This window comes from Hydra viridissima, unplaced genomic scaffold, assembly GCF_058129835.1.
Source record: "Hydra viridissima isolate aposymbiotic clone 2 unplaced genomic scaffold, HvirCarnegie_v1 scaffold_1, whole genome shotgun sequence".
NCBI lineage: Eukaryota > Metazoa > Cnidaria > Hydrozoa > Anthoathecata > Hydridae > Hydra > Hydra viridissima.
Genome location: NW_028324300.1, coordinates 38,710,470 through 38,724,983, shown reverse-complemented (window position 1 = coordinate 38,724,983; position 14,514 = coordinate 38,710,470). Strand labels below are relative to the sequence as shown.

Sequence of the window (14,514 nt, the reverse complement as noted above, 5' to 3'; positions counted from 1 at the left end):
TTTCTGGTATAGTTTCTGGTAAATTTCCTATAAAACTGTTTCTAATGGTAACATAAACTTTAAAGCATTAAAGAATGCTTTATAGCTTTCTGCCATAATCATAATGCATTTCACAAAATGTTTCTAAGTATTTTTTTTACATATTTGGTTAACATTGTTTGCTAAAATTTAGAAAATCAAGCCATAATGGCTCATGTAATATATTGGATATTGACTATGATATTAACAAAAACAAGAACTACTTTTTTTTTGAAATATTAAATCCTCAAAAACAATGAATGCTTCATAGGTTACCACTAAACTACCCAGATTTTTGTGTGTGTGTGATGACAATGGAGAGTCTTTAGGAATTTAGGAAAAATGTAAAACTAATATTGCTTGATAGAAGATTTTTGAAATCTTTTAATTGGTGAAATATCCCAATGAACTTACGATGGTAAGTTCATTGGGATTTTTTACCAATTAAAAGATTTGAAATTGGTGAAAAAGATTTTTAATAGGTGAAAAATCCCAATGAACTTATGCCTTCTAAAAAAAGCCATTAAAGCTGGTGATAAGCACACATGCATTTTATCAATTCATTTAAAATATTTGGTTTTAGACTTTTGAACATAGTTGCAAATCTTCTTTCAGTCAAAGACTTTCAAAAATTGAAAAAATTGAGAACTATTAAAAAAAAGTTAGTGCAAGACTCTGTGTAAGGCATTACCTTGAAAGTTTTGTAAGGCTAGAGGGTTCGGATTAAGATTAACTATGTGATATTTAAAAAATCTATTAACTCTGAGCAAGCTACTGAAGATTTTTACTACATTTATTTCAAAAAGTTAATAAAGTTTTAGAGTGGCAGTTTATCTAAACCAAATTTTTTTAAGGTTTAATGGCAGCCAATGTGGCCAAGGAAAATCTATATTCTAAAAAATGTTCTAACTCAAGCTAGTTTTTAGATTTCTGTAAAGTAATTAGCAAAACTTCAAGTGTTATGTGAGAAGGGGTTTTCTGGTTTCACAGAGGCTCTAAACCAGAATCTGTACTAATGAAGTTGTTGAGTATATCAAGACTCAAGATTAAAATACTGAAATATTGGTTAGGAAGCTGAAAGCCTAGGGAATGATAAGAATCTTAAAACCTTTATTGATATTGTCACTTGTTCTAATTTCTCTAACTTAATGTTGTACTAATAGGTGTACTGCCTAGGAAAGTTATTTTATGAGCATAAGATCAGTTTTCTTTAGGTATAATTATATCTTTTTGTGAAATAGATTGAGATTTTTAGATCGTTTTTCCCAGGGATCCCAAAAAGATTTAATCATGGAACATTAAGTTTCATTAGTTGGGGTTTTTATGCAACAAAACTACTATTATATTACACTACTAACAAGAGTTTTGTTGCAAAAGCTGATGCCTTTTTATTCATTTATGATTACCTGTTCACAGTGGAATATTTAATAACAATTAAAATTTTAAGCAATTCACATAAATGAAGCTACTTGAATATGATTGAATATCATTTTTAAGTACTTAATTGTCTTCTTTTTTCCATTACTTTGAATACCTGACCTCTCATGATGGAAAGCACTTCAGATTATGCTAGCAATAAGATTTTGGTGAACCTTTTCAGATTAAAAATAGTCAAACATGGGTTGTTGCCATCAGAAACACATTTTTAAAGAAATGGTTAAATTATCTTTCTTTGTTAAACATGTACACAAGGTTTTAACAATCTTTTAGTTGAGCAGAGATCAAAGGTAATGAGGATCTACTTCTTGTTTTACATTGACTTCAAATAAAGACATTTTGGGAAACTTCCGCCTATTAATGTGTAAAAAACTTACTTTAAATTGTCACTTAGGCCATTACTTTTTGCCAAAATTGAAGGATTTTAGTTTTTAAAACAAGATTCTGATACTTAAAATTTTAATTTATTTCAACACCTTTTACATATCTCTAACTTTCAACAAGATTCTATTACTTTTGGGTTAACAGGGAATGTTGAACAACAATTTTTTAAAATTATTTTTTAACATGATGTAACTATTTCAATTCTACATAGTGCTTCTAAATATTTTAAAAACATTTCAAATTCATGTTTCCAATAATTCTAGTTCCTTGATAATTCAGTTGTGAACATTTTCAACAAACTATTTTTAATATACACTGCACCTTGTAATCCTTGCTACCATTCCTTGCTATGTAATCTAAAAATGTTGATGATCTTTAATTTTTGATAGGTGTACAACAAAAACTCTTCTTTTCACTTACTTGGTTTGAAAATACTATTCTAAATGATTCTAGTGTGTTGAAAATAACTGATTTTAACAATGTTATATCATTTTAAATAGGTCTGGTTTAACATTGTTATATCATTTTAATTAGGTCTGGTTTTTCAAAAACATGAAAAGGTACATATATTAGAGTACTTTAGTTCGGATGTGGTTCAAAATTGTTTACCATTTCTTTGGTTTTTAAGAGATATACCAGGTACAGTGAGACAAAAATTCAAATTCAAAAAGCCTCAATCAAAGTACCTATTTATATGTGAGCTACGATAAATTATGTACAAAGTGTAGCGTTGTATGGATGGATAAGTAGTAGTGCAATTAAAACCAAAAACATAACCAATAGTTATTATTAAATACATGAGTTATAATTACTATTTTCTCATGCTTCAGGGAAATAGAGAAATTACATCAACATAATACATCTGTATTATTACGTTAATAGCATAAAAAGTAAAAATAGTTATTAAATAGGTATGTTTATAGATCACAGCTAATTTGCTAAATGCCTAACAAATTAAAATGAAACTGCAACAACCAAAATCACCTTTCTCTAATTCCATTAAAGCTCCATTAGAGTCTTGGTTTTGAGATTCTTGTTGATACATTTATCGTGTATAAGGTTCTAGTTATTATTCCTGATTTAGCTAAACTCTACTTCGTTTTTTTTTTTTTTTTGAATTAGGTTTCTCCCCTCGTGTAAAACGCATTCCAACGTCAACAAGAACCCAAATATCATTTTGCGCGCGTTGAATGAGAAAATTATTTCTTTTTTGCGTTTATTCTTTAAGATAATCCAAATACAAAACAATGACTTGACTCAATAAAAAAATTCAACAACAATATTCTCGCGTGCTTAAATACCATTACATTTTTTAAAGAAAAAACCATATTATTATTCAGCACAAACAAATGCATGCACGTATACTAAAAAGATCAAGATTTATGCTTTTAATACAATTTTAACTGGCTGTAAAAATTTCTTAAACTTTTGTAGATGATAAAAGATCGTAGAGAAAAATAAAAATAAGTACAAAAATACAGACAAAATTTAAATATTGAACGGAAAAACATTCAAAAAAAAAAAAAAAAGAAAAGCAATCATTATCATAGCAAAAAGTTCTAATTTTAAACTGCAACTGTGTGGTGCATTTTCTTAAAATGCTGAACATTAAATAGCAGTATGAACCTTCGGAGGATTGCTTATTGCTTCGTAAGCCTCTTGCCAAGCGGCAGTATTCTAAATAATAAAAACATAACGAAAACTGTTTTAAAATAGTAGATTGCAGAAAGAATAAAAAAAAACTGAAAAATATTGAAAAAAAAAATTTAAATAATCAAATTTCTGATGGGTATCCAGAAGTAACGATATAATGAATTGAAAAAAACAAGACTAAAATATTAATAACTATTATATAATTAAATGTTCAAAGTGTTCGCCATTATTATCAATCCATAGTTGTATTCTCTCTAGATACCTCTCGAATATCTTTAGCGACTCTACTCTGGGTATTACGGCAACTATCTCTGTAATCTGCATTTTTAAGCTTCAGATATCTTTATTGACAGTTAGGTATTTCTTGATTTTGTTAAAAAACCAAAAATTACAAGGTGCCAAGTCTAGACGTTTGCATCAATGACGTTTTGCGTTCTCATGCAGGATTTTCATGTTTTTGGTGCCTGACGTCGGTCGTTGTTCTCAACGGCATTAACAACAGAATTGAGGGAGTATACGATGCATGTTTGAGCGTGTTATGGTTTTTCCCTTGTCCTGGCAGGGGGGCCTGCTTATTTAGGTTTAAATAGGTCTAGACGGACGACTGTTCTCGGGGAATCTCCGATACTAACCCATGATGAATTTGATTAATTGCAGCTACCTTGTCTCAAGTACAACCAGGACTCATCCTTCGTAATGGTATCCACTCTTTGCTTTCACACAACCACCATTTACACCTGTTAAATTTAGCCAAATTCTGCAAAATTTGGCAGAATACAAACGCGGTTTACTTTTTGAACTTTTGACCGTGAAGGATTCTTTTTGATCGTAGATCGTAGGACAACGAGATTAATGCTTCAATTTGATGTAAAAGACAGTCTTGGTCTCCTAAATCCTCGATGCCGTGTTTAAATTAGTTAATCCATCTCCAAACAGCCGTGTACAAAGGTACACCATCTAGCTATGGTATGGTCAATTCTTCGTGAATTTCCTTGACTGTTTTTCCCAATTTACAGCAAACCAAAGTGTACGCTCGATAAAAAGCTTTTTTTTATATTTTTTTGCGCACAATCTATTTTATTTTTTAACGAAGTTTAAGTAAAATTATCATTACTTCTGAATACCTTTAAATATCTTTAGAAAAAACTTACTGCTTCGTAAAATTTTATATGCCTTTCAGCAATATCTAAAAATAATGCTTTTAAATCACGCTTTTTGGTTTTTTCCCATCTTTCTAAATCTGCTTTGAAGTCGTGGTCAGCTTTTTCTCGTTTGTCGGCAAGTAATTCTGATTCGACCAGCAACTGAATGAAAAATTATCTTATTTTGTAAATGAATATCAAAATTCCAGGTTTAAAAGTAAAAAACTTTGAAAAAATTTCGTCATTTATTTGAAACCAGACTCGATTTCCTGCAAATTATTTTTCTTATGAATTATTTATATGTAATAGATATGATATTCATATATAATATATGAATATTGTGTGACGCAAAATGTGTGAAAGTAATTTATAATAATTTCATTAAAATTGCCTCGAATTTTAAAGTCATTGAGTTTATTTAAAGTTAGTGAGTTATGCCCAGATGTCCATGTAATTTTTCTTCTATCAACCTTGAACCAAGGGTTACCTGGTTTCAAATGATGACCACGGATCTATTAACTAATTAAGTTATGTGGTTTAAAATGATGACCACGGATCTATTAACTAATCAAGTTATGTGGTTTAAAATGATGACCACGGATCTATTAACTAATCAAGTTATGTGGTTTAAAATGATGACCACGGATCTATTAACTAATCAAGTTATGTGGTTTAAAATGATGACCACGGATCTATTAACTAATCAAGTTATGTGGTTTAAAATGATGACCACGGATCTATTAACTAATCAAGTTATGTGGTTTAAAATGATGACCACGGATCTATTAACTAATTAAGTTATGTGGTTTAAAATGATCTATTAACTAATTAAGTTATGTGGTTTAAAATGACCACGGATCTATTAACTAATTAAGTTATGTGGTTTAAAATGATGACCACGGATCTATTAACTAATTAAGTTATGTGGTTTAAAATGATCTATTAACTAATTAAGTTATGTGGTTTAAAATGACCACGGATCTATTAACTAATTAAGTTATGTGGTTTAAAATGATGACCACGGATCTATTAACTAATTAAGCTATGTGGTTTATAATGATGACCACGGATCTATTAACTAAACTTACTTCTTTAATTTGTTGGTTTAGTTTTGATATTTTTTCTTCCTTAACTTTTTCAGGATCTTTTGAAAAAAACGAAGATATTGATTTTGCACTTGATGTTTCCAACTAAAGAAAAAGGATGAAGGAAAAAAAAAATTAAAATAAAAGTAATTTAAATGAGTTATAATTATTTAAGGTTTTTGAAAACTAAATAGAAAAAAAAAACTCTTTTTATAAATCTTATTTTTTGCTTTTGAACGAAAGGAACTTTTTTTAATGACGAAGAAACCTCTTCTTTTTCTGTGCGCCTCTTTTGAAGTTCTTCAGCGGAAAGTTCTTGCTCTATTTGAAACTGGTCCCTCCGTTTCATAGCATCCTATAAAGGAGTACATTTTAAAGTTTTTGTGATTAACAAAGAAGATATTGTGATTAACAAAGAAGATCTTGTATAAATGTATTGAAAATTCAATTTGAAATTGCACTTTTATTATTAAGATAACTAAAAAATCAAATAGTAAAAATAAACAATTTTTTCTTTTGTGTAATAAAGGAACAAAAAGGTCAATTATCAATTATTATATAAAACCCCCACACCCCTTCAGTCACTGAAACTGTTTAACAAGCCAGAAAGAATGTAGCGGAATTACAACAACGAAGAGAGAAAAAAGTCACAATCTGTAAGTAGAGCATAAATAGTAAGATAGAAAAAAAAAACGAAAAAGTATAATATAATAATATTATCTAAATAAATAAACTTGTAAACAAAACAAAAAAAGGGGAGAAAATTAGCTCTATTAAGAATATTCTATGAAATAACTTTATTAAAACCAAATTTAAAAACATTTTATTTGCTAAACAAACCTTTAAAGAAACGCAAGAATAATAAGGTATGAATAATTTACTTCGCCAGAAAGCGTTAATGGAGAAAAATCGTAAAATTTGAGCAAATGAATTATATTCATGCATTTTTAAAAGTTTTTTCACGTTTTCGTACTTTAGAGCGTTTCAGGCGTGCTTCGTTAAGTTAATAAACGCAATATTTTAAAAATAATATTTCGGAAAAAGATGATATTTTAAAAATAATATTTTAGAAAAAGTGACATCGGAGAAAAAAAGGTGCTTTTGAGAGAAGAATAGAAATTAGTTCGATAAAAACAGGTAAGTTTCAAAAGGCTTTAATGTTTTCAATTTAAAGCTTCGGTATTAAGGCTACAATATCCATTCGATTGCATTACGTGTTAGATTGTTATGGGCGTAAGATTGCAACACGCGTTAGATTGCGCTTAGAAATACGCTTTATTTACTTTTAAACGTTCGATTACAATGCGCGCTTGATTGCGAATTGTGTTAGAATTTTCCTATTTCTTATTATTTTCGTTTCATATTTTTTAAGTTTTTTTTAGTTAGACATCATATTTTTCGATCATTTTCGCTTAAATTAAACATTCGGTATTCATGACTCATGTGTACCTTTTTTTTTGTTGCTTGATTTTAATTCTGATATCTGGCAACAAATACGTTAAAACAGTTTGGGAATAGTGAGTACAAAGAATGCTTTCTGTCATTTTCAGGCCGAAATGTAAGTGAACATAAATAAATTAAAAAGGTTTCTGAATTCAACTTCACATTCAGCCGAAAAAAACCTCATTAAAGATCAACAAACGTTTACGAAAATCGCATCAAAATACTTACATTTCTAAAATATTATACCACCACATCTTTGAAAATACTCTTTAAAGAAGAAAAAAAAACCGCTAAGGAAAAAAAAAAAAAAAAAAAAAAATTGGGAATAAAAAAATGACAGTACCAATATTAGAAAGAAATTTAAAACTCGGTATTGGTCTTTAGATTTGCAATTGCCATGACAACAAAATCTCAGGAAATCGAACAAGCAAGAAAAGAACTCGAGTTACTCAAAGAGAGAGAGAGATCGCTTGAAGCTAAGCTCGGTTTGTTAAGCAAAAACGAAGAATACCAGTATGCAAACAATAAGACCTCATTATTGGACGAACCATTACCAGTGAACAATTTGTTATCACACGAAGATCTTTTTCAAAGGTTAAAAATTAAAGTTTACATACCAGCGTATATAACTTCTTGTATCAAATATTTATTATCATATACTTATTCTAACATATTAAATTAATCAAACATAAAATGTTCTTAATAAACTTTACAATAAATAATTTAATCTATTACATAAACAACTGTTTAGTGGACGATTATTCCCAGCAAACATCGAGACTAAAAAAGATGTCTTTTAGAGGTATAAAAAGCGTCTAATTCGTCTAAAAGACATATTTAAGACGTCTTTTTTAGACTTAATGTTTGCTGGGATTACCCTTTTAGTTTGACAAATGAACTGGATTATAAATGATAAACTTTTTTTCTACATTTTCGTTCCTAGTATTTTAATGAATGGTGATTTAAAAGAATCAAGTGTCGACGATCTAAGTGAAATAGAAGAGATCGAGCCGATAGAAGAGGCAACAGATATGTCGAAAAATCGAAAAAATATCGTTGAAGACTTAGTCTATGATGATGAAGATGAAAACGTTGAAGAACAAAAGATTCATGAAGAAATTTCTGAAGATGACAAACTTGAGGATTTTCAATTCAGCATTACGAACAACAGTCAGTTGAACTTTTCACAGTCAGAAGAAGAATTAGATAGCGAAGAAGAAGAGGATTTAGAAGAAAAAGCTCCTATTGATCATCGCAACGATATTTTTCAAGACATATACGATGGAATAAATCGCGAAAAGGCGTTAAAAATAGAGCGTGGCCTATATGTCGAAAGCGATCGATCAGGCGATGAAACAGAGAGCAACGATGAAACGCAAATTGAAGATAGCCGTGATCGAATTGTTCGTGAAATCGAAGAGGAGAAACTTCGGGAACTTGAACTTCAGTCAAAATACAGAGGACGCGGCATCATATTAAACAGGACGTTTGAGGAGCCAGAAAAAACACAGTTAAAGGATAACATTGAAACTCGGCAGCTAATCTCTATAGAGATAAACGACCTTCAACAACGAGAAGAAGAGTTGCGCAGACAATGGTCCAAACAAAATAGTACTAAAAAAAGAAATGACGAAGAGAATATTTTCTTTAGGATGCAATCAGAACCCCAGCAATATCTTGAAAATGGAAACTCTGACGAAAGCAAGACATTCCAAGAATTAATCAAATTAGAAAACTTATTATATTACCACGAAGCTGTAGAGGAAGAAGAAAGAGAAGAGAGAAAAAAAGTTAATCCTAGAGGCAAAATAATTCAAGAAATTGAAGAGTTGCAATTTCGTGAGCAAGAGTTGAGAGAAAGAACTCAAGGGATACAACAAAAACAAATGGAGTTGCATAAAAAACAACAGGAGCAGATGGAATACGAAAAAAAAGGACAACAAAAGCAGAAGATTAATTTAGAAGAGCAGGTGAGCACAAAGATAATGCAAGAAATATTCGAACTACAAAGGAGAGAAGAGGATCTTGAAAGACAGTACGCCAAAATACAACAAAGAAAACTTCAGATGAGCAACATACTAAATGGAATATCATCACTTTATTTAAATGACAGCGAAGTGAGATCATTAGATTCAAGAAGAATCAGTCTTAAAGACCATAAGGACTTAAAAACAAAAACTGATTCTCAAAGAAATGTTAAAACAAACGAATCTCCGAATAAAAATACTAATCAAGCAAGAACGTCATACGCACAAGCATCGAGCAACGGAAACAAAAGACCTAGTAAAGAAGATATTAAAAATTATCCTAAAATTCAGAGGTCTTCTCACTTAAAGCTTATAAACAACGAAAATAGGAAGAAAAAAATCATTCTAGACAATAGCAGTGATCTATCAAATGGACTTGTTTCGCATGATGCAAAAAACGAAGACAATATAATGCAATATAACGAGAAGGTACGAGTTTTAGGAAATTATAGTCTCAATTTGCGTTAATTGTTACATACTGTTTAAGAATTTGTAACTTATTACTGGACAGCTCTGAGAAAATTCAAGATCTGTAATTCCATAAAGGGCTTTACTTCAAATTTAAAACTAATCTACATAATTTGCATAACTCATACAAATTATGCAACTTTTATAATATAATTTATCTTACAAAATTTGCATTAGTTACATAACTTCTATAATTTATAACAATTAAATAGCAAAATAAGAAAAATCGAAATCTTTCAGAAATTTGAAATTGGTTGATTAAAAATATTTAAAGTTAAAAAGGAAAACACTTGACGTAACATGACGTAAGCTAAAATCTAAGATAAAAGGAAATTTAAATCAATTTATTTAGCCAATGTAAATTAATTAGAAATTGATAGAAAATAAAAAATTTTTTTGCGATAACCTACAACAATCATGAAAAAGGTCATTAGCAGTAAGAGAAACTGATAGTTGTAGTACTTTAAAATCGTTAGACCTCATTTTAACTTTAAAAATATACAAGTAAGCAGACCGAATTAAAGGTGTTCATGTTATTTAATCATTACTTTTTCATTCATTTGTTCAGAAAAGTTTATTTACTGTATTAGTTCCTTTATATCATTTTATATTTCAATAATTGATAATAATAAATTAATGATTCATCATAGCCACGTCATCACAATCTCTCAATACTTCCCCTAGCAACAAAATGGGAAAACAAGGCTGAAGAAGAGCAACACAAACAGCTTGCTATCCAAAGAGAAGTACAGAATAAAAGAGAGAACAAAATAAAAATTAAGCAGAAAAAAGCTGAGCAAGAAAGACAAATGCAGTAAGTAAAAGCATGCTTTAATTTTAATAGATTTCTAAGGTGTTTACTCCAAGATCCCATGAAAGTTATAAAATGGGTTGTATTATCAACACTTGTTTATTGCTTTTACATTACTTTATCAAGGTTGGTTCTTGTGTTTTTCAACTTTATCATGCTAAAATTTTTTCAAAAGTGTAAACTAGATAAATTTGTTAGTTTGAAAACTTATCCAAACAAACTTGGATCATTGAACTTAACAACTTAACAAAGCAGCTTAAAAAAACAAGTTAATAACAAAGAGTTGAATTTCAAAAAAATAAAAAAAAAAGATTTTGAACTTTTTGAACTTTTTTTTTTTTAAGAGAACAGCAACGATTGGCTGATATTGAAAGACAAAGAACCATTCAAGAACGTTATTTACTGAAAATGAAGCAACAAGGATTGAATGATCTTTGGGCTGCAAAAAAGCCTCTTGTCACCCTGGAATATAATGAAGACAAAAATGACCTTCATCTGCTTGATAATTCATTCAAACCAATAAAGGTATTGTAGTAAAAACTAGTAAAAGATAGTTATTTAGGCTATATTTGGCAAAAAATACTTTGCATACACCTATTTTTAATAGTTGCAATATACTAGAAGTATACCTATAAATATGTCTTGTAAAAAATCTAATTTTTTGTTTATTTGCAGGAAAATAAAACTCAATATGTCTCTACACCTATAACACTAACAAAAACAATTATGAAATGGGAAAGGAGAATTAAAAGAAATTCCATGAAAAATTAACAGAACTTTATTTAAGATAATTGAAGGAAAGTTTCAAGAAAAACTGGCAAAGAAATTAGAAGCAATCAGCAGAGCACACAGAGTATACCGAAGTTTGTTTTTTATTACAATATTAACAATAACATTCTGTCAATAATGTAACAATCTGGGAATACTGTCTTTATTGCTACGAATTTTTTTAAAAAAATAGAGCAAATTAATTTCAATAAGAAACAAAAATTATAAAATATAATAATTACTAGTTTTTAAAAATTTCATTTGATTTTACGTAACACAGGAAAAGTGGTTGAGATTATTACATACATAAATTTTTTGGCTTTTGATTATCTATTAAATTTTTTTTTATATGCAATACAAGATAGTTAGGTAGATACCCTTTTTTACATATGAACTTAAAAAATTAAACTTTCAATTTGTAAAGTTTTTTTTTTTTTTTTTTTTTTTAATTACTTAAAACTGAATGAAATAATGTTATAACACTCTTTGTTTTTATTTGAAGAAAAAATTACAATAACAATGATAACAACAACAACAACAAAAATAACAACAACAATCATTGAAACCAACTAGTTAAATGATAACCTTTATGATGATCTTAATTTCAAAACTGGAAAACCATATTCAGTACACATTATTAAAAAAACAATAAACAAATTGAAAATTTTGGAAATGTTATGTAAAGAAATTTGAAAACAGATTTCAAAATATGTACCTTGACTGCATCAGAATATAAAAGATACTCTCTCAGAGGTTCGCAAACATGAGATTCATGCATACGAAGCTAAGAAAAGAAAATTAAGTCTAGAGATCAGCAAACAATTAAGTCTAGAGATCAGCAAACAATATAAAAACTTAAGATTTTTTTATCATAAATAAAAAAAAGTACCAACCAAATTTTTTAAGTTGATTTTGTTTTTATCAAAGCTTTGTGAGACTGCATGCAAAGTATTAGCCAACCGTGTTTCTGAGTTTGCCCACAACTGGAAGGCAGAACTGTATTCTGAGAAATCCTCCATCATATCTAAAAATAATAATAATATCTGAATAAATTATGAATACATTTTATAGGACAAAAAACAAATTATGTTTTTTTGTTTTTTTTTCACAGAGGTGTGTTAAACATTTTGTGAATAAGACAGATTAAAAATATGGAAAATATTATATTATCGAAATACTATAAGTAGAAGAAAAGTAACTACAAAATAAGATGGCAAAAGTATAAAAAAAGGTTTAAAAAAATCAGAGCTTAAATAAAATAAACTTTGTAATACTTCAAAAATTTTCTTACAAAAACAAACTTACAAAATCGTTCTTGAGCAATATTTTCAGCAATGTTTGCAAAAGCTTTGATTTTTCCTTGAAATTGAACATTATACTTAATTATGTCTGAGAATTCTTCACTTCGATTTTTCATCAAAAACTGAGCAGCTGTATTACGTACACTGCCTCCAACACGTGATGCAGTCCCAGGTTGACTTTTACGTGCGGTTGTCATTTCCTGAATAAATATGGATTAAATTTAAAACCTTTGGACAAATAATTTGGACAAATTTGAATAAAAAGTTTGGACAGAGGAATTTACTATTTTATCGATAAAGTTGAATAACTCTTAACTTTAGATTTTATACATTGAGCCCTAAAACTTCCACTTAAACAGATTTTCTAAACATGTACCATGTAATCAAAACTAAAATATATATCTTACCCAAGCTTTTGCTGTCAGAAAAATTTTTAAATTTTCATTAAATGACATGACAGGATGGCTAACAACTCGACTCATAAATTTATGTAGTGCTTTCTGTCTTGTTCTTAAAAAGTCAGTTTCAAATTTATCTTTAATGTGCTTTGTGAAGGTGAATTTCTCTGGTAGGGGCTTTGAACAAAAGACAAAGAAACAAAAAGTAATGCAAACCAAAGATAAACCAATTTTTCAAACTTCAAAGTTATAGCTAGTTTGCAATAAAACAAAGGAAACAATAATTTCACATTACTAAATTACTTGATAATTAATTAGCTTTATATATTCTTTTCATAATCCAGCCATTTAAAAAAATTCAAATAAAAAAATCAAATAAATCACAACTAAAATTTCTCTTTATAACTTTTAAGCTTTTTTTCGCTAAGAAATCCACCCAAGAGAAAAAGACAAAGAAAAACTAGTGTGAGCAATCATCATTAATATGTTGAATGCTAAAAAAAATTTTCTTTAGAATTTTCTAATCACATATACTTACAAATCTTTTGAAATAAGTAGGAAGTTTAAACCTTATCTTACAGGAATAATATGTGTAGGATGACAATCAGAAAGTTTTTGACGCAACCATAAGAAGTCTTGATATCGACGACGAACTTGATAATCACCACCTTCAAACTCTGGTCTTGTTGACTATAAAATTGAGATGAAAATGCTTACTCCTGCAATAATTTTAAAACATGTGTTTTGAAACATTATTGTTCTTATTGTATGAATGCTTGAACTAAATAAATCAACCTTTGTAGTGACACAATAGCTAACATAACCCTCTGTATGCTTCTCAGGCTTATCAACTTTAACAATGAGATCTTGAGAATCAGAGCTATTCGAACTAGCATCAACTTGATCTTCATCAATGGATAGGGATCTCATGATTGTATTGACTTGCTGTTCTTCTTCAAGAGAGGTATAAGTAAAGAGGGCACTTTTTCGTTCACTTTCATCTGAAACCTGGTATAAAAGAAAACAAAGCTTTTTTTTTGTAATATGCATATGCCACATATATGCCACATATATGCCACATATAGGGTCTAGAATAAACTAACTTTGTTTTAATGAAGCTATCTAGATTTTTAAGATGCAATTTTTAATACTAACACAGCAATTTATTATTCTGGAAAAAACTGTAACTAATCTTTAAGAGAAAACATGCACAACTTTTTTGTAGTAGTTTACCAGTCTGCTAAGTGAATATCACACACTAAAAAAACTTTTATTTGCTCAGATAAATGATTATATGTTGGGAAAATTTAACCTGAATTGTTGGTTTTGCAGAATTTTCAGACCCTTTTTGAACATAAAAGTCTTCTTCTTGTTCCTGGTCTTCAAAAGGATTAGTATTCTCCTCTTTTGATAAATCTAAGAATGGGTTATATTCATCAGACATTTTTATTAATAATTAGGTTTTCTCTCAGGTCATAGAATTAAGAGGAGTTCTGTTGTTTATGTTTCGTTAATATTAAAACATCGAGGCAATAATAAACGGACGGGCATTGTTACAAATTCTTTTTTTTTTTTTAAT

The 14,514-nt window shown here is 28.8% G+C and overlaps 3 protein-coding genes across 5 annotated transcripts in view; 1 reads left to right on the top strand and 2 right to left on the bottom strand.

The window, feature by feature from the left end:
* The window catches only part of LOC145192168 (integrator complex subunit 7-like), a 19,217-nt gene extending 16,109 nt beyond the window's left edge, over nt 1-3,108 (bottom strand). The window contains exon 1 of one of the 2 annotated variants that reach the window (XR_016447956.1): nt 2,824-3,026. Coding sequence is in view for 1 of the 2 variants with exons in the window: in XM_090074020.1 (XP_089930146.1) it covers nt 2,824-2,884 (61 nt within the window). In the remaining variant the exon portion in view is untranslated. Of the gene's footprint in view, nt 1-2,823 lie in introns of both variants that reach the window. The other variant, XM_090074020.1, reaches the window with a different exon arrangement.
* LOC145192171 (sorting nexin-7-like) lies at nt 3,042-14,514 on the bottom strand. The gene is made up of 11 exons (XM_090074049.1): nt 14,248-14,514; nt 13,731-13,943; nt 13,515-13,625; nt 12,945-13,112; nt 12,542-12,737; nt 12,130-12,260; nt 11,952-12,020; nt 5,988-6,074; nt 5,723-5,824; nt 4,644-4,796; nt 3,042-3,516 (listed from the first exon to the last, which is right to left on the bottom strand). Exons 1-11 carry the CDS (start codon nt 14,377-14,379, stop codon nt 3,448-3,450), a joined length of 1,431 nt encoding a protein of 476 aa, XP_089930175.1. The 5' UTR covers nt 14,380-14,514; the 3' UTR covers nt 3,042-3,447.
* On the top strand, nt 6,659-11,458 carry LOC145192169 (uncharacterized). Of its 2 annotated transcripts, none has more exons than XM_090074033.1 (6): nt 6,659-6,856; nt 7,547-7,756; nt 8,106-9,618; nt 10,308-10,471; nt 10,813-10,993; nt 11,144-11,458. In XM_090074033.1, exons 2-6 carry the CDS (start codon nt 7,560-7,562, stop codon nt 11,237-11,239), a joined length of 2,151 nt encoding a protein of 716 aa, XP_089930159.1. In that variant the 5' UTR covers nt 6,659-6,856; nt 7,547-7,559; the 3' UTR covers nt 11,240-11,458. The 2 variants fall into 2 exon arrangements, with proteins under 2 accessions (XP_089930159.1, XP_089930166.1); XM_090074040.1 differs by lacking the exon at nt 6,659-6,856 and adding an exon at nt 6,944-7,277.

Excerpts from the sequence above, each read along its gene's own strand:
- LOC145192171 (XM_090074049.1), bottom strand. The coding sequence starts at position 14,379 with ATGTCTGATGAATATAACCCATTCTTAGATTTATCAAAAGAGGAGAAT. Across the intron at positions 12,738-12,944 it reads TTCTGACAGCAAAAGCTTGG|GAAATGACAACCGCACGTAA; the intron begins GTAAGATATATA and ends ATATTTATTCAG. Across the intron at positions 4,797-5,722 it reads TAAACCAACAAATTAAAGAA|TTGCTGGTCGAATCAGAATT; the intron begins GTAAGTTTAGTT and ends TTTTTCATTCAG.
- LOC145192169 (XM_090074033.1), top strand. The coding sequence starts at position 7,560 with ATGACAACAAAATCTCAGGAAATCGAACAAGCAAGAAAAGAACTCGAG. Across the intron at positions 7,757-8,105 it reads CACGAAGATCTTTTTCAAAG|TATTTTAATGAATGGTGATT; the intron begins GTTAAAAATTAA and ends TTTCGTTCCTAG. Across the intron at positions 10,472-10,812 it reads GAGCAAGAAAGACAAATGCA|AGAACAGCAACGATTGGCTG; the intron begins GTAAGTAAAAGC and ends TTTTTTTTTAAG.